Consider the following 20307-nt stretch of genomic DNA (forward strand, 5'->3'; position numbering starts at 1 on the left):
CTACTATATATTTGATCTATTTATAAAGCATATTGCATACGACTCTTACTATTATTACTTCATCTCTTAATCTCTAGTAAAAATTACCGAAAATTTCTTCAAATAAGTTTAAATTTGGCACAATATCTCGTTACTAACTACATTCAAATATTTCATCATTATAAAATTAATTCATAATTTTATATTACATTTTTTGTGTTTTTATTCTAATTCTTTTTTTGTCTGACTTTGTCCTTTAATTATGTTACGGCCTGGCCCAAAAGAGGACTTGGGCCGACCCGACCCACCTACCACCCGACCTGAACGGTCGGATGATGCGCCCGTATCCGACCCGCACACGCGTCCGGGACAGCTGGCCACCACAGCTGTACAAGGAAGCTTCGAAGAAGGTGGGTTTTGTCCTTGTGGGACCCACATCTGACATAGTATATAAGGGGAGGGTCCTACCCCTCCCCCAAGGTACATCACACATTCCACCTAACCCATTTTTTCACCTGCACACTAACTGACTAGAGCGTCGGAGTGTCTTTGCAGGTGACACCCCCTCCTTCCACAACGAGAGCTCGGCTACCCGGCAGACCGGATCCAAGCACGATCGTGATCGAAGCGTTCCCAGTTCCACACATTCCATCCGAACCGTCCAGTAACCGCACAACCGAACATTGGCGCTGTCTGTGGGGACGCCTAAATGGACGTCGTGTCGGGCGCCGGAGACCAAGGCCGAGGAGCCGGAGCAGAGGGGGCAGTCTCCGTCGCCTCGCCAAGAGGACGGCGAAGGTCCCCCCGACAACGCACTGAACCACACACAAGAACGTGACCCTTCGGAGGAACTGGCGGCGACAGCGCCAGAATAATGTAGGAGCTACGCCACAGGGTCCAGAACCTGGAACGGCAGCTGGCCGACCAGGAGCACGACCGACAAACCGCCGATCCTAGCTACTCCCCATCTCCTGAAAGCCGAGAGAGAGACTCCCACCGAAGTCGTCTACGACACGCCTCCGCATCCCGAACGGAAGCGGAGAGCACTCGAAAAGAGTCACCCATCCCGAGAAGACGAAATGACACAATCATCTACTCCCGAGGCAAGGAAACGCGCTACACGGGACGAGATCACGAAGACAGGGAAGAGAGGTCCGAGAGGACACGGCGACCCGTGATAATGGGTGCCACCCCATTCCACCGATCCATCCTCGAAGTCCGACTGCCGAAGCACTTCGACAAACCAACGGACATGAGGTACGATGGAACCCAAGACCCTCTGGAACACCTCACAGCCTTCGAAGCTAGGATGAATCTGGAGGGAGTAGGGGACGAGGTGAGATGCCGAGCCTTCCCGGTGACCCTGGCAGGACCCGCGATCAGATGGTTTAACGGCCTCCCGCAGGGGTCCATCTATGGGTTTTCGGATATCAGCCGTGCCTTCCTAGCCCAATTCACAACACGAATAGCAAAGGCAAAGCACCCGATCAACCTTCTGAGGATAACCCAGAGACAGGGAGAGCCGACCAGAAAATACCTGGACCGGTTCAACGACGAATGCTTGGAAATTGACGGCCTAACCGATTCGGTGGCCAGCTTTTGTCTGACGAATGGCCTCCTCAACGAGGACTTCCAAAAGCACCTTACCACGAAACCAGTTTGGACGATGCACGAGATCCAAACGGTAGCCAAGGAGTACATAAATGACGAGGAAGTCAGCCAAGTCGTGGCTGCCAATAAACGGCACTCCGGCTACAACCAACCTAGGCAACAAGGTAACGGAGAAAGACAAAAAGAGCAAGCCAGAGAAGGAGCGCCGAACAAGGCACCCAGGCCATTCCCCCGGGTCAAAAAATTCACCAACTACACTCCGCTCACTCTTCCCATCATGGAAGTTTATCAGCAAATTACCGAGAAAGGAATCCTGCCGAAGCCCCGACCACTCAAGGACCGTACGGGGGGAAGCAAGAACTTCTACTGTGACTATCACAAGGGCTATGGTCACCAAACACAGGACTGTTTTGACCTGAAAGATGCACTAGAACAAGCGATAAGGGAGGGTAAACTAACAGAATTCTCCCATCTCATAAGGGAGCCCAGGAGGCGTCATCGCGACCAAGACGAAGAAGGCAAAACCCGGTCGGCAAAGCGGCGACAAGAGTCAGAAGACAGAGATCACGGCCTCACCGTGATAAACGTAGTGACAGCCAAAAACGCCGCGCCAAGGTCGCGATCGGCGCCCAAGAAAGATGCTAAGGTCTTGGCGGTCTCCTCCTCGCTGGTGCGAAGCTCTAAGAAGCCCCCTTCCATCTCTTTCGGCCCGGAAGACCAGTGGTTCGACGAGGTCCCTGAAAACCCACCCATGGTCATCACGGCCAGAGTGGGAACCGGTCTCGTCAAACGAATCCTTGTTGACACGGGGGCAGACTCGAACATCATGTTCCGCAATGTGTTTGACGCACTGGGGCTAAGGGACGCCGACCTGTCGACTCACCAGCACGGGGTCATTGGGTTGGGCGACCACTTCATCAAACCTGATGGAGTAATATCCCTGCTGGTCTCAGTGGGACAGGCTCAAGGCCGAAGATCGGCGATGGCCGAGTTCGTGGTCCTCCGAGATTCCACCACCTACAACATCATCTTGGGAAGGAAGACGATTAACGATGTTGAATCGATAATCAACACAAAGCTGCTAGTCATGAAGTTTGTTACCGATGACGGATCTATAGGGTCCATAAGAGGAGACCTTGAGACGGCAGTCGCTTGCGACAACGCCAGCCTCTCCCTAAGGAAGAAATCCAAAGAGGCGTCTGGGGTGTTCCTAGCTGACCTGGACGCTAGAGTAGACGACAAACCCAGACCGGAACCAGAGGGGGACCTGAAAAAATTCATGGTCGGCGACACGGAGGAAAAATTCACGTTCGTCAACAGGAATCTTCCACATGAATTGAAGGAGCCCTTGGTAGAAATGATCAGGGCTAATGGGGATTTGTTTGCCTGGACACCGGCCGACATGCCGGGCATAGACCCCAAAATTATATCACACCACCTGGCCATCAAGTCGGAAGCACGCCCGGTAGCCCAACGGAGGAGAAAGATGTCGCGAGAGAGGGCAGAGAAAGTGGCCAGGCAGACGGCCAGCCTCCTAGAAGCAGGTTTCATACGAGAACTAGACTACTCGACATGGCTATCGAATGTAGTTCTAGTAAAGAAGCACAGCGGCAAATGGAGAATGTGCGTAGACTACTCCGACCTTAACAAGGCATGCCCTAAAGATTGTTTCCCCCTCCCTAACATAGACACACTTGTCGACGCTGCGGCGGGCTACCGTTATCTGAGCTTCATGGACGCTACTCCGGCTACAATCAGATACCGATGCACCGTCCCGACGAGGACAAAACAACGTTTATAATGCCGGGGGAACCTTCTGTTATAAGGTAATGCCATTCGGCCAAAAAAACGCAGGGGCAACATACCAAAGGCTGATGAATAAGATATTCCACGACCTCATAGGCAAGACAGTGGAAGTCTAGGTAGACGACATCCTCGCGAAAACAACGCGACCCGACGACCTCCTGAATGACCTGGCAAATGTATTCGCGTCTCTCCGACAACACGGCATGAGGCTCAATCCCCTCAAATGTGCCTTCGCCATGGAAGCTGGAAAGTTCCTAGGATTCATGATAACCCAAAGAGGGGTAGAAGCTAACCCGGAGAAATGCCAAGCGATACTCCAGATGAAGAGCCCGGGTTGTATCAAGGACGTCCAGAGATTGGCAGGGTGACTGACCTCGTTATCCCGTTTTCTCGGAGCTTCGGCAACCAAGGCCCTGCCCTTCTTTAACCTCATGAAGAAAGGGATAGCATTCGAATGGACGCCCGCATGCGAGGAAGCCTTTAGACACTTCAAGGAAATCCTGGCGGCACCCCCTGTGCTCGGAAAGCCAAAGGCTGGGGAGCCATTATATCTATACCTCGCCATAACAGGAGAAGCCCTGGCCGCGGTTCTAGTGCGAGAAGAAGGGAGGGCTCAACAACCAGTCTATTTCGTGAGCAGAGCCCTACAAGGGGCAGAACTAAGGTACAACAAACTGGAAAAGCTAGCTCTGGCACTCTTGACCTCTTCACGGAGGTTAAAACAATACTTCCAAGGTCACCAGGTTGTCGTAAGAACGGACCAGAGAATCCGACAAGTACTTCAAAAACCTGATTTGGCGGGAAGGATGATGACTTGGTCCATTGAACTTTCCCAATATGACATACGATACGAACCCCGGCAAGCAATCAAGGCGCAAGCGATGGCAGATTTTCTAGTAGAAGTAACGGGAGATCCAACCGAAGAAACGAGCGCACGGTGGAAGCTCCACGTGGACGGAGCCTCCAACCAGACGTCCAAGGGCGCCGGGGTCATTCTGGAAAGCCCAGCCGGGGTCGTATACGAGCAGTCAGTCAGGTTTAAATTTCCCGTCTCGAACAACCAAGCAGAATACGAAGCCCTCATAGGAGGCTTAGCCCTAGCAACGGAAGTCGGAGCAACGAGGTTGGAAATATGCAGCGATTCACAAGTCGTCACCTCCCAAGTAAACGGGAGCTACCAAGCCAGAGACTCATTGTTACAAAAGTACTTGGAAAAAGTCAAGGATTTGAGCCAAAAGTTTGAAGAGGTCACGATCCACCACGTGCCCAGAGAAAGAAACACACGGGCAGATCTCCTATCAAAACTGGCCAGCACCAAACCAGGAGAAGGTAACCGATCTCTCATCCAAGGTATGATGAGGGAGCCGGCGGTCACTCTGCACCTATCAAGGCTAGGCCCCTCATGGATGGACCCCATCACCAGCTTCTTAGAAAATGACAAACTTCCCGACGACGAAAAGGATGCCACAAAACTGAGAAGGGAAGCGGCCAAGTACGCGATTATCCAGGGACAGCTATTCAAGAAAGGACTCAACCAGCCCCTACTGAAATGCCTACACCCTGACCAGACGAACTACGTCCTCAGGGAAGTCCATGAAGGTTGCTGCGGACATCACATAGGGGGCAAAGCCTTAGCAAGAAAGTTAATCCGAGCTGGGTAATATTGGCCATCAATGATGGCAGACTCTAAAGAATTCGTCAGAAAATGCGCCAAGTGTCAAGAGAACGCCAATTTCCACAGGGCACCGGCCTCTGAGCTAAGCCTGTTAACGTCTTCTCGACCATTCTCACAATGGGGAGTCGATTTCTTGGGGCCCTTCCCGGTTGGTCCTGAACAAGTCAAGTACCTCATAGTCGCCATTGACTACTACACCAAATGGATAGAGGCCGAGCCGCTGGCCAGCATATCCTCATCCAATTGTAGGAAATTCATGTGGAGGCAAGTGATAACGCGGTTTGGGATCTCGGAGATCGTTATCTCGGACAATGGCACACAGTTTACCGACAAGAAGTTCACGGAATTCCTCACCGGCCTGGGTATAAGACAGAAGTTCTCCTCGGTAGAGCACCCCCAAACAAACGGACAGGTGGAGTCCGCGAACAAGATTATCCTGTTAGGGCTTAAGAAGCGACTGGATAATAAAAAAGGTGCTTGGGCTGACGAGCTTGCCTCGGTCCTCTGGTCTTACCGAACAATCGAACAGTCCTCCACCAAGGAGACCCCTTTCCGACTGACATACGGGTTAGATGCGGTAATATCCGTGGAAATCGGGGAGCCGAGCCCGCGACTACTTTTGAAAGGAGTGGGGGAAGCCGTGGAGAAGGACCTGATAGATGAAGTCAGAGAAATGGCCCACTTGACGGAAACAGCGCTGAAGCAAAGAATGGCCCTACGCTACAACACCAAAGTGCTCAAAAGAGAGTTTGAACCAAACGATCTCATCCTAAGGCGTAACGACATCGGCCTACCGACCCCAGGAGTGGGCAAGCTGGCGGCAAACTGGGAAGGTCCCTATAGAGTCAAAGAAGTTATGGGTAAAGGCGCTTTCAAGTTAGAAAGGCTCGATGGCAAAGAAGTCCCAAGAACATGGAACGCGAACAACTTGAGAAGATTCTACTCCTAGCACATGGGGCGACATGCCGACCAATCGAGCTAAGTATTTAATTCACGGAATTGTACTTTTCGTCATGGTCTATGGGCCTTTTATGCAATTACCGAATAAGATATACTTGTGCAAATTTTGTTTCTTTTGTTTTGTTCGCTTTTTCTGGACAACCCACTACGCAAGTGAATTCCTCACAACTCGACAACGATGAGCGGCCCCGGGACTGATCACCCCGGAAGCCCATCAATCACCACAATAGCAAACGGCTACTCCACAAAGCCACGACCTGGCTCCATGAATGGCAATTACAAACCAATAACGGTGAATATGAACAACTACACAACCAGACGAATAAAAAAGTATTAATTATGATAAAACGGGCAAACAACCCAATAAAATAACTGTTCACCAAAGCCAAAACAAAACGGCCAACCAAAAGTATCATACAGAACAAGAGGAATCATTTTTTAGGAACGTCAACAATCTTGCCATCCTTGATCACCTTGACGACACCAATTGCCGACGTGTCAAAGTCAGGAGCAACGATTTTGACCTGAGCTTTAAGGGCCTCCTCGGTTGCCAGGATCGCGCCCTTCCCCTGCTTGACGACGTCTTTATACTTTCTTTTCAACGCGGCAAGCTCAGCTTCGACAGCTTGCTTTTCCTTCTCCAATGCGGCCACCCGCCCTTGGGCCACGCCAACCTGACTCTCTAAAGTCATCTCCCGCTCGACAAGACGGGAAACCGTGGCGTCCGACTCCTCCAATTTCTTCTCAGCAGTAGAGGCCTTCTTCTCGGCAGCAGATGCTTTCTTCTCAGCAGCGTCAAGCTTCTCATTAGATTGGGTCAGCTGCTCCCGGAGAGTTTCAACTTCGTGTTTGAGCTCATTATTGGCCTTTCCAGCAGACTCCACCCTCCTGCGAAGAGATTCCATCCTAGACTACTCGAACTCGGCTTTCCGAGCTATCACTGCGCCGCGCAAGAGGGTACGATACATCCACCTCGCTTGCCCGACAAGAGATGACTCATGAAAGTGCTCTTCAGTGCCAGGAATCAGTTGAGCATCTATGAAGTTTCCGGCATCAAAATTTTTCTCCATCACGGTAAGAACCCCCTCGGAACTACTGGACGTTTTCCTCCTCTTGAGGCTGGGCACCTCTTCCACGTCATCGTCGACAATAGGGTTGGACGTCGACCCCCCAGTACCGACCATTTCGCGGGAGGGGGGAAACACGCACCTCCTTGGGGCTGCGAGCCGAGGCACCCTGAACTGAGGTACCGACTTCATCGGCCACAACCCCCTGCTCGGAAGTGGCCTTGCTCTTCTCCTCTGGGGGAGCAGCCGACTTCTTGTTGGCCGCCTCATCATCGCTCGGACACAAAAAAGTCTGAAATAAGTCAGGGAGACCCGTCACCTCGGCAGACATTCCCACTGTAACAGAAAAATAAGATCGTTTAGTCGGAAAAAAGAAGAAGAAGACAGAGCTGTCAAATCTGCTCACAAATATAATTCCTGCCGACCTCCCGATCACCCATGAGTAGATGAGGATTCACATGATTCCTCCCAAAGACCGCCATTAAGACCTCGGCAATCTTCTTGTCCACGGCTGACATACCCTTGTAGGTAACTTTAATGAAGGCGTTAGACCCCGCCCCGAAGCTCCAATACGTCGGGATAAGACGTTCCCCCTCTAACGACAACCAGAAAGGATGACGACCTTTGACGGGACGTACCTTAAAATACTTGTCCTTGAACCCGTGATAGGAGTCCTCAAACAAGCCAAAAATCCTCCGACCTTGGGCAGATCGGAAGGACATGAACCCCTTCTTATGTTTCCCTTCTTTTGAAGGGTTCGTAAGGTTGAAAAAGAAAAGAAAAACGTCCACAGACACCGGCAGCTCGAGATATTCACAAACCATCTCGAAACAGCGGATTGAAGCCCAACTGTTCGGATGCAGCTGCGACGGTGCCACGGATATCCGGCCCAAAAGCGCCATTTGGAAGGCGGAGAAAGGAATACGAACCCCCACTTGCGTAAACATGAATTTATAGAACCAAATCCAATCGGCAACTCGGGGAGCATGGAAGTTGATCTCATATAATCGCTCGTGGGGAGCCGGGACGTAGACATCATAGTTAGCCTCCTCGTCGGTATCGCCACATAAATACTCGTTTTGGCGGAACTCGGTGAGCTCATCCTCGCCCATTTGATTAGGAGAGTCCCTCAAGTCGGAAACCACCCAGGCGTAGGGGTTGTACGCCGCGGGAGAAGGGGAAGCCCGGGAGGCAATGCGAGCCATACCTACACGGGGGGACCATCCAGTCAGTTCAAGAGGTCGGGTACTCGGAGTGAATGCAGAAGCCACACTTAGTCTATTCTATAACTAAGACTAAAAGCGGCTAAATAATGAGACCGAACAAAAGCCTACTCTAGAATGGCAACCTCCCCCTAACACACCTACTTAGGGCCTGAAATCAACCATCATGCAAAGCTAAACAAGCGGCATGCACGAAAAGGAAGCAATGGCAGGAGTAAAAGAACAACGAAAAGGAAATAAGAAAAATGCACAATTACCTGTCCTGATAGCAAAAATCCAGAAGAAAGATAACAACGCCGCCCTGGAACTGCAGAGGGAGAAGAAGATGGGAATGATTGAATCGAAAACGAAGGGATAAACACCAAATGAACACCAGAAGCATCACAAACTGTTTAAAACCACCACCAAAAGGAGCGCGAAAGTCGAGGGGCATATTAGTCTTTCCACGAAGGATTTTAAACTCATTATGAGCATTTAATGCTCGATGCGAATAACGAGGCGATAAATGACAGCCCCAGCAACAAACAGGCACGCGCACAAAAGGCACGTCCCCCCACGGGCGGCCGACCTAGCGAGAACACATGGAGGCAGAAATAACACACCACCAACAGCCCACGCGACTATTGCTAGCGCGTTGGGGGCATTGTTACGGCCTGGCCCAAAAGGGGACTTGGGCCGACCCGACCCACCTACCACCCGACCTGAACGGTCGGATGATGCGCCCGTATCCGACCCGCACACGCGTCCGGGACAGCTGGCCACCACAGCTGTACAAGGAAGCTTCGAAGAAGGTGGGTTCTGCCCTCATGGGACCCACATCTGACATAGTATATAAGGGGAGGGTCCTACCCCTCCCCCAATGTACGTCACACATTCCACCTAACCCATTTTCTCACCTGCACACTAACTGACTAGAGCGTCGGAGTGTCTTTGCAGGTGACACCCCCTCCTTCCACAACGAGAGCTCGGCTACCCGGCAGACCGGATCCAAGCGCGATCGTGATCGAAGCGTTCCCAGTTCCACATATTCCACCCGAACCGTCCAGTAACCGCACAACCGAACAAATTATTTGCAAATAACAAATAAATGTGTAAATTTTGATAACTCTAATATAAAATATATATATATTTTTAAATAAACAAATTTAAATTTCTGAAACAATAAACTATACGGTATTATTAGATGTACAAATATTTTTAGCAACTAAATTTAATAAAATTGGCTTAAACATAATAAAAATTATTCACACAAATTTCAGTTGAAGAATAAAAAATAAAACAAAGGAGGAGATACACAAGAAGAAGAAAGAGAACTTAATTAACTGAAAAAATAATTTGTTCACTTATTATTTCTCTCAACTATAATCCAATTTGTATTGTATTTTAATTGAATAATTATATAGAATTATATATAAATTATAAAATAAATATTTTGTAAAATATTTTTAATATAAAAAATTTTAAATTTAACATTAGTCTATATATTTTTTAAAATAATCTCTAAATAATATTAAAATATATATTATATAATATAATTAATTTATCTTTTTGCGTATGGCACGGATCTTATTCTAGTTATATATATAAAAAATGTTGGGGATAATACTTTTGTTTACTATTAGTCGATATTTAGTTAATATTTCAATTTTATATTATTAAAATTTAAAATTTAAAATATTTGTCAAATATTAGCTAAAAATATTTTTATTGTCTAGTATTGCTATGTATATAATAATCTATGAATATGATGATGATGATGTTGATATGAATCGCAAATCCCTCAAATTAATGCATCCATTATTCTTTATTATCACGTTGGATTCACTATTTTATCCCTCGCGCTTCACAGATATCTTTTTTCATTATATATATTCTGTTGACGCTGATATATCTAGTTGTCTGTCTTTTTTATTAAAATAAATACAAAAAAATTATTATTTCTCTAGATGCGCATGGATCAAAACCTTTTTTAAAATGCGCAGTACTAAATTAAGAAAAGCACCCACGAATTAGAAATAGCCTCCATATCAATGTTGGCGTCCACGTCCACGAGATGGTGGCAGGAATCCATCTTAGGTATGGCGCCCACAAAATGAGCTTCTCAGGTATGGCGAACGCGAATTCGGCCATCCCAGCCTGCGTGGTACCCACGAAATGGAGGCAGAGGGGAAACTCAAGGGCCAGACGCGAATTGGATCCAATTCATTGGTACCAAACACGAAATACAGCAACTAAGTTGTAATAATATGAAAGTATTGACCCTCCACCACTATTTTTACGTAATGATAATATATTGACTTTCTACCACCATTTTAAAATAATGTTCTATCTGAACCACTTACTGCATATATTCTTTCCAATTTTTTTTATCATTTTATCACTATTTTTATTATTAAATTTGTATGTAACATTGTGTGTGATATACTGATATGAAATCTCAATTTTAATTTTATTTTTTTCACATGTGATTTTATTTTTATGTAGTTTACTATTATTTTTATATTTTTATAGTTAGTTATAACAAGTTCTTGACCCCAGTAAAGGAGGAGAGAGTTCTAATAGGAGTAAAAAAAAAAAACAGTAACAAAATATACATTAACACACATTTTATATTTGTTTTTTATTTTCACCTACCATATCATACACAATAAAACCGCAAACACTAACTATACAATAATTTCTTTGACATTGCCATCAAGATTATTGTGAATTAAAATTTTATTACTATTCACCCCATACAAGAACACCGTTTTCTAATAATATTACGTGGGAAGAACCAATTGCCTAAAAAATAGAACTAATAAGAGAGCAAATAAAGAATCAATTGCTTAAATGATTGTAATCTTAGTGATTAGGTTATATAAAATCTAACCTTTAATATTGAAAAGTATTTGTTATCATCGTTATTTTAATATCTATTTTCTTGTCTAAAAAAATTGTATTTTTTGAGTTATTTATCCAAATGTTACAACTTTAAAATAAGTAATTCTATAACTAAAAATCCAAATATAAAATAACTTATTTATAAGCTGTTATTAATGAAAGTCCTTATACTTTAAACTCTTTTTTCAAAAGAGCTTAATTATTTAAGTTGTTTATCCAAACGGGGCCTTAGTTGTTAATTATTAGAACTTTCTACATTCTAGATCCCAGCCAGGCACTTAATTAATTAAATTATGTAATCTTTGATCCACGGGATATGCTATAGTTTAATTAAGTTAGTTAAACCACCATTTTGATAATTTGAAATGTTGGTTTGTTAAAGATTGATCGTTTTTTTGTCGTAGGATTTTTGGCTCCTTAAGAATTAATTTTGTTTGATGAGTACATCTAAAATGGGGGATCATTTTTTAACAAACTATTTTTTTCTATCTAAAATACCGGTTTTAATTAAATTAAAATTAAAAAACCCATTTCGTGTGTGCTAGAATTGAAATGGCCCAACTTGTGTGTACTGTCATTGACATGTCCAATTCGTGGATGCCATCTATGAAATGACCCATTTCGCCTCTGTCAAGGTTAGGTTGGTAGTCAATGCTTCCTCTACCATACATGCCACCATTTCGTGGGCGTTAGCGTTGAGATGGAAGCTATTTCCAATTCGTGGGTGCTTCCCATGATTTAGTGCTGCGCATTTTGAAAAAGGTTTCGATCCATGCGTATTTAAGAAAATAAAAGTTTTTCTATATTTATTTCAATAAAAAAATTGCATGCTGCTACCCTTTCATATGTAATATACAGACATACAGTTCTTTGGTGACATAAGAAATGGTGCCTAGCGGTGATCAATTATTGACCCACCAGTCAATGTGTAACACCTGGCGAAAAGATTATGAAGGAAAGGTTGTTTAATTAGTACTGAGAATAATAAAGGTACGGTAACTCATGGAATGTTACTGTAAGGGCAAAATGAAAAATTAGGCACCAAAAATTGAGCCTTATAGTGTGGACTATCTACTAGGCTAACAAAAACATAGAACACATAACATTAATACAAAAAAATTGGTAAAAACTATAGAGAAAAAGTCTTGGGCTGTTTTTCTTCTTTTTTTTTTCTTTTTAGACGGAGATAGTAGATAACTAAATTTACAATACATGACTTGAAAAAAAAAAACCCTAATTTACAAAGTAGATGGGAAAAATAAAAAAGAAAAAGAAGAGGAAAACACCTTCCATGACACCTCTTCTCTGTCCGAAACTCTTTCCTTTTTTTTAACAAGTTTAATTACCCGTGTCATGCACGTGATAAGATTGAAATTATAATTTTAAATTATTTTTAAAATTAATTTGAATTATAATAATTTGATTAATAAAAAATAATATGTTATGCATTGTTTGATTTTTTTAATCTAGTGTTAATTGGATTAACTCTAAAATAATTATTAATCGATTTTAATAATCTACTTTTTTCAATAAATCAGACATATATACCGAATGTGATCATAAATATAATATAGTAATAGTCAAATCCACCAACAAATATATTGGCTATTATCACGATATAAAACAAATTAAATATAAAGGCTATTAGCACTTATAAATCTATAAAATTGCACTGTATTTGATTCGTGCAATAGTTTACTTATCAAATAAACTTAAAATATAAACAAAAAATATTTATAAAATGGACCTAGCATTACTTGAAAGAATCATGAAAAATAATCAACTTAACTTATCATCCATGAGAATCATTTCTATGTAGGTCGTCTTGTTCTTGTCAAATTTGAATGGGACTTTCCATAACTTTATAATTCTTGCCTTTATTTTTCAAACTTTTTCATTACATAATCTACCATAGGTAATATTGTTGATAGAATCATAGTTAGTAACCCTTAGGTATGAGAAATAATAAATAGAAGAAGATCTATGTATGAGATACGAATTTTCTAGATGATAAATAATTGTAACAATTCACTATTATATATATATATACACACACTAATTATACATGATAATAATTAGCAAATATTTTCAATTGAGATATTTGTTATAATTAGATAAAATTTATGCCATTATATTTTATTAACCTTTATGATTAATTCAATAGAAATACTTACTCAATATATATATACTATCGAAATTAATTATATGTCAATATGTTTAGGAAAGAGCCAAAAGAGGAGATATAAATATATATAATATTATTGCTATATAGGAAGCATACATAAATTGTTACATTTTTTTATTATATTATACAACTTAAAATTATAGTATCATGTTATTATTAATTCTAGATACTTGCTATAATTATATCAAATTTAATTATGACTCTAAATAAATAAAATAGATAACATTCAATATTATTTTTTTCTTTTTTACATTCAATATTTACTGTAATTATAAAAAGTAAAATAATTAATAAAAAAATATGAGCAGAAAATAAAACATATTAATTAAAATTCAATTTGTTATCTAATTAATTTTGTGTCCATACAATATAACTTTACAAAAATGTTATGAATCACAACCTTTTTTATTCTATTAAAAAAATACTATATACAACCTTTAGTAGTACAAAAATAATAAGAATTAATTATTGATATTGATATTAATCACAATTGATTGTTGATACCCTAATTTTTTTTAAATATATTTTACCTTTTTAAAATATAATGCATGTACCATGTAGACCTTATTATTATTATTATCAAATTAAATGGGTCACGATTAATGTTTGCATTAACTATCTCCTAATAAAATTATTTTACTTGAATGAAAATTAGAACTATATCAATTGATATAATTAGAATGATTAAAAATATCGATAATTGATAAGTAATTTAATTATGCATTAAATATTGATTTAATATAATTATAATGAATATATTTTCTTAAATTAATATAATCATATATTATTCATGAGCTAATTGTAATATAATTAGAATAAATTTATTTAAGAGAAAAAAAGAGTTCATGTGTAATTTCTAAAAATTATAATAAATTTTTTATTTATATATACGTATATATTAATTTTGTTAAATAATTCTATATATATATATATATATATATATATATATATATATATATATATAAACAATTATATATATATATACATAAATAAAAAAATATATAAATTATATTTTGTTAAATTCCATCTTATCAGTTATTAAAAATATTTAAATCACATATATTAATTATTTTTTGTTATAATTATTTTGTTATATATATATATATAATTATTTTTTATTCAATAATTATGCAATAATTTTTTATTTTTTATATCCATATATATTCCTCAATCTTGACTTTATTGTTTTTTTTTTAATAGTGATGTTTTAATTTGTTGTTTTCTTTTTTTTTACGTATCTTTCCTTTTTCTTAAATAGTGATGTTTTAATATTTCTTTTTTTTAAATATATTTTTCTTAATAATTACACACTAATCTAAAATATAAAATGAGAAAAAAAAGATGATACATATATTCAAGAAAGAAAATAAACTTAAAAATTAGAAAAAAAATTATATTAAAAAATATAAAAATAATATATTCAGAAAAAATAGTCGTAATATATAAATTGAGTCAACAATTTAAATTTCTCTAAAACTAATCTAATCAAATACCAATATTAGAAATAAATTACTTAAATAATATTTAATCTATTCTACTCCTTAGACACGTATAGATTAGAGTCATTCCCGTAACGACAACCAACTGAAACAATATCGTAAGTTCGAACATTTAGAATTCGTACAAATTCAGACCATTTTCTTGTTCTTTGAAAACCTTCTGTATCCCTGATAGAGTTGAATCGCAATTCCTTTTATAGAAAAAAGAGTTATGGATGTGGCTTTGATGTGTTGGGGACCAAAATTCGAAAGTCACTATTTATATATGAGTGTGACACTCATTAAACACAAAAGCCAAATAAAATAGTATCTCTGGTTTTATTTTCATTTAATTCTAAATTAAAAGTAATAATGACTTATTTAATTAAGCATTTATGATAATTAATAAGATGACCATTATATAAGTCATTTAATATAAAATAGCTTAATTTATGATTATAATTAATATATGTATTGCGCATGAATAGATTAGAAAATAATAATTTCATAACAAAATAATCATTCAATTTGAATTATAATTAATTGATTGATAGAAATTATAATAAATTGTATGATATTTAAATAATTAACCAAATCAATTAGTTGATATAATTAATTTATTATAATAAATTGAATTTAATGAGTTAAAAGAAATAAATCAAAAACACCATCAGAAACATGCCACGACAGTTTTATCATTAAGTGCAGAAATTTAATTTTTATATAATAAAATAGATAAAATAGATATTTACAGATTATTATATTAAACACAGACTAAAAAAAACACACTAAACAAAATAAAAGTATCAATGATAAAATATAATCCAAAAAATCACTTAAATTAAAAAAGAACCTGTGATGAATTATAATAAATCTATATATGAGAAGTAAAAGTAAAATAAATAATTAAAAATAAAGTAAAAATAGCAATTAAAAAAAGTATAATTTTATCATATTATAATTTTAAGTCAACTTCTTAAACACATTATAACATAAACCATCTAAAAAGATACACCAAATTAACGAATATCACATGGATCACAATATACACTCTAAATTGTCATGATATTTCAAATAAAAAGAATATCAATACAAAAAAATCAATGAATATAACTAAAATAAAGAGTAACAAAGAGACACACAAAAAAAAATAAAGAGAATCAATAAAGGCATTAACAAATAAACCACATACACGAACAATGTATATATTAATTGTGGATCACAAAAAAAGAAATATATATATATATATATATATATATATATATATATATATGAATTGAAGACAAAATATAATATTACAAAATAAAATTATAGTAAGATTATTTAAAAATAATGTAAAGATGACACATCTTTTTTATTAATCAGAAGTTAAAAGAAAAAAAAGCATGCGCCTAATAAGAAGCAATTAAATAAATAAAAATTTTTTAAAAATAAAAAAATAAAATGTATAAATAAAGATAAAAAATAATAATTAAATAAATTAAAAAAATTGTACTTTAAACACGAAAGAAAGAGAAAGAGAGGAAGAGAGGGGGGAGTGAAAGAAAGAGAAAAGAGAGCGAATGAGTAAAAATTATTTGATCTTGTATAAATAGATGATATTGAAAAAAAATAAACTAATTAAATTAATTCATATATTTCGTTATCACATTTATTATTTATTAAAAAATTTGATATTTACTCCAATCAAATCAAATAATTAATATAATTAACCAAATTAATTAATTGATATAATTAATTATAATTAATCAATTCATATAAATTATAATAAATGGTAAGATTTGAATGTCTAATCAAATTAATTAATTAATATAATTAATTAATTATAATTGATTTGCTTTAACGAATTAAATGAAATAAATAAGAAAACACATCAAGAGTATGCCACATCAATTCTATCATTAAGTGCAAAAATCTGATTTTTATATAATAGAATAAATAGATAATAAAGATATTTTCTTAAATTAGTATAATTATGCATTATTCATTAAATATTAATTATAATATTGTAATATAATTATAATAAAGATATTTTTCTAAAATAAATTTATTTAGAGAAATATAAATTGGTTATTAATAACCGGTGCCATTATTATATAATTATCATAATATTATTATTATTATTATTATTATTATTATTATAATCAAAATAATTAAAAATATTTTTGATTGATAATTGATAAGTAGTTTAATAATGCATTAAATATTAATTTTATATAACTATAATAAAGATATTTTTATAAAATAAACCTAGAAGAGAAAATAGTGCATTCATTTTAGCGAAAAAATGGATTCATGAAAAATCGATACCTCACTTTTATTAGTTGGGAAAAAACCCAGTTTTAGTATATATATATATATATATATATATATATATATATATATATATATTATATACTGTCCACATTAATTATATAACAAAATTTTGAGAAAAGAGATGAAACAGGAAATATATAAATATGTATAATATTATTATTATATATGAAGCAGGTTTATATTGCTATAATTATAGAAACTTACTATAATTATATCAATTTTAATTATGAATGTAAATAAATAAAATAAAAAATAATCAAAATAATTTTTTTTCTTTTTATAGTCAAAATTGACTGTAAAGGTAAAAAATAAAATCATTAATAATTTGATTGAGAAATAAAACTCCATAATTTAAATTTAATTTGTTAACTAATTATTCTTGTGTCCATATAATAATAATAATAATAATAATTATTATTATTATTATTATTATTATTATTATATTGATTAAAATTATGAATATATACTGATAAAATTATTAAATATGAATGAAAATTAGAATTATATCAATTATATCAATTATATGAATTCAAAATTATTATTATTATTATTATTATTATTATTATTATTATTATTATTATTATTATTATTATTATTGCATAATAGGTTATTAGACACGTGAATTATTATTATGAAGTCACGTTAATTATGCTTGAAATTGATATAATTGCTATAATTGCCATATACTCTCAATCATATCGATTATATCAATTTAATTATATCAATTATATTCAAATTATTAGTCAATTATTTTAATGAAAATTCTTGCTATAATTAGGTTATTACTATATTATTATCTTGTATCAATTGTTATAATTAATTCAATAAAGATATTTATTCAGTATATATGTTATCTATATTAATTATATGGCAATATATATAAGAATGAGTTAAAAAAAAAGTGGTATATAAATATATATAATATTATTGTTATATAAAAAATAAATATAAATGGATATAAACTGTATTAAAAAAAATAAAGCCTATATATAGGAATAACGAAAAACTCAAGTAATTATTTATTAGTTTTTATGGTTTCTATTACGCTTAATGAAAATTGAGTGATCTAAAAAATAAATATGGAGGTGACATGCATACGTATATTAATACAGAAAGAATATATATTTAGAAGCATTTTTTTATTATATCACTTATTTACTCACATCCTTACAGTCTTTAAAAATATACAATTGTATTATCATTCAAAACACAGATTCATCTTTTATTTTCATTAAATATTTAGATTAATTCAGTTAGATGAGTGTTTTAATAAAAGGATAGACTATTATTATTATTATTATTATTAAAATAAAAAATATCATTAATTGATAATTAGTTTAATAATATATTAAATATTAATTTGATATAATTATAATAAAAATATTTTTTTAAAATAATATAATCATACATTATTCATGAGCTAATTATTATACAATTAAAGATATTATTATAACATAATATTTACTTACTATATTTCTATTACACTTTGTATATATCATCAAAAAAATGCATGTTTCATTATTTTTTCTAAATAAAATCTGTTTTTATCGGCAAAGAAATTGTGTTTAGGTCAATGATTTACTATATATTTAGGTGGAGATTTTTTTTCAAATATAATGAAAATACAATTAAATAAATAAAGGATAAAAATAAACTTAAATATATCTGACACCACTTTATTTTATTAAAAAGGAAATTTCTTAAAAAGGAATAAAAAATTTCTCAAAAATAAACTTAAACCCCTGAATGGCATTGCATGCATGCAAAAGAAAGCCGGTAATTTCTCAAAAAAATCACAATATGTTATAAAATTATTCTAATAACAAAAAACTTAAAATAAGACAATTTAAATATATTACGAATTGTTGAAATTCGTGGAAACAATTCCTCAATAAAAAATCGAACTCCTCCCAAGAAAGCTATCTTTAACCACATTCCATTAGGTTGGTCATAATATGTGAGTAGATCTAACCATCCTTCGGTAAAGTAGAGATTATTGCCCCTTTTTTGAACGCTTACATTCATGTAGTTGAAACCCGAATCAGTGAAGACAACTCGATGAGGTATTTCATGGATGTGATACATTGTAAACGATTATGGCAAAAGACAATTGAACTGGAACATTAGACGATAAGAATAACTTAGAGTAACAACAATTAATAAATTATTAAAAGAATAATATAATAGAATGAGTATATGAAAAACATTACAAAAAATTATAAATTGTACCTTAAAAGGATCAACTTCAATAAAAAACAAAAAATACATTCTTATTCTATGAAGTAGTAAAAAAAATACTAAATATAAAATTATGAGCTGACTCTCAAATTTAGATTCATGTACGACAGGAAAACACTATTTATAGACCTTAGTAAAACAAATATAAATATGTAAATTAATTACTATTAAGGCAATTTTTTATTATGTACAGTAATTACGCATTATAATTGATAAGTAGTTTAATAGTGCATTAAATATTGATTTGATATAATTATAATGAAGATATGTTCCTAAATTAGTAGAATTATATATTATTCATTAAATATTAAATATAATATAATAATAATATAATTATAATAAATAATTTAGAATAGATGAAAAAATTCATTCGTTTTAGAGGAAAAACGGACTCACAAGAGAGCGACACGTCACCCTTATTAGCTGGGGAAAAATCCAATTTTAGTATATTAAGTAGATGATTTTCTTTTCCTTTTTTTTTTGACAAAACTCTATTATTTCTATTAGAATTCATGAACACTAACATATCTTATAAATTATAGACGTTTAATTTAAATGTTGTAACATTAATTCAAAACTATATGAAAATTTTAGATTTTAAAATTGTAAATTTTAATTATGTAATACATTTTTGAATAATTATAAAAAACGTTTTTAAAATTTTTAATATTGAATATTTGAATCTCCTAAGTTTTAAAGTATACAAAACAATCCATAATGTTTACTTTTTATGTTAGACAATATAGTCTTCCTTCAATTTGATTCTTGTAATCAAAATAACTGTTTTAAAATTTTTAAATATTTTCAAGAACTGTTTTGAGATTTTTAAATTCTTAGGGATAGTTTTATACTTTACTCTTCGAATCAAATTGGAGAGAGACTAAAT

General features: G+C 35.2%; 1 protein-coding gene across 1 annotated transcript; it reads left to right on the plus strand.

Annotated features, from left to right (window-relative positions):
- Window positions 1–3827: 3827 nt before the first annotated feature.
- Window positions 3828–5057, plus strand: LOC130980342 (uncharacterized). The gene has a single exon (XM_057904035.1). It carries the CDS (start codon window positions 3828–3830, stop codon window positions 5055–5057), a length of 1230 nt encoding a protein of 409 aa, XP_057760018.1.
- The last annotated feature ends 15250 nt before the right edge of the window (window positions 5058–20307 follow it).

This window comes from Arachis stenosperma, chromosome 5 (genome assembly GCF_014773155.1).
Source record: "Arachis stenosperma cultivar V10309 chromosome 5, arast.V10309.gnm1.PFL2, whole genome shotgun sequence".
Classification (NCBI taxonomy): Eukaryota; Viridiplantae; Streptophyta; class Magnoliopsida; order Fabales; family Fabaceae; genus Arachis; species Arachis stenosperma.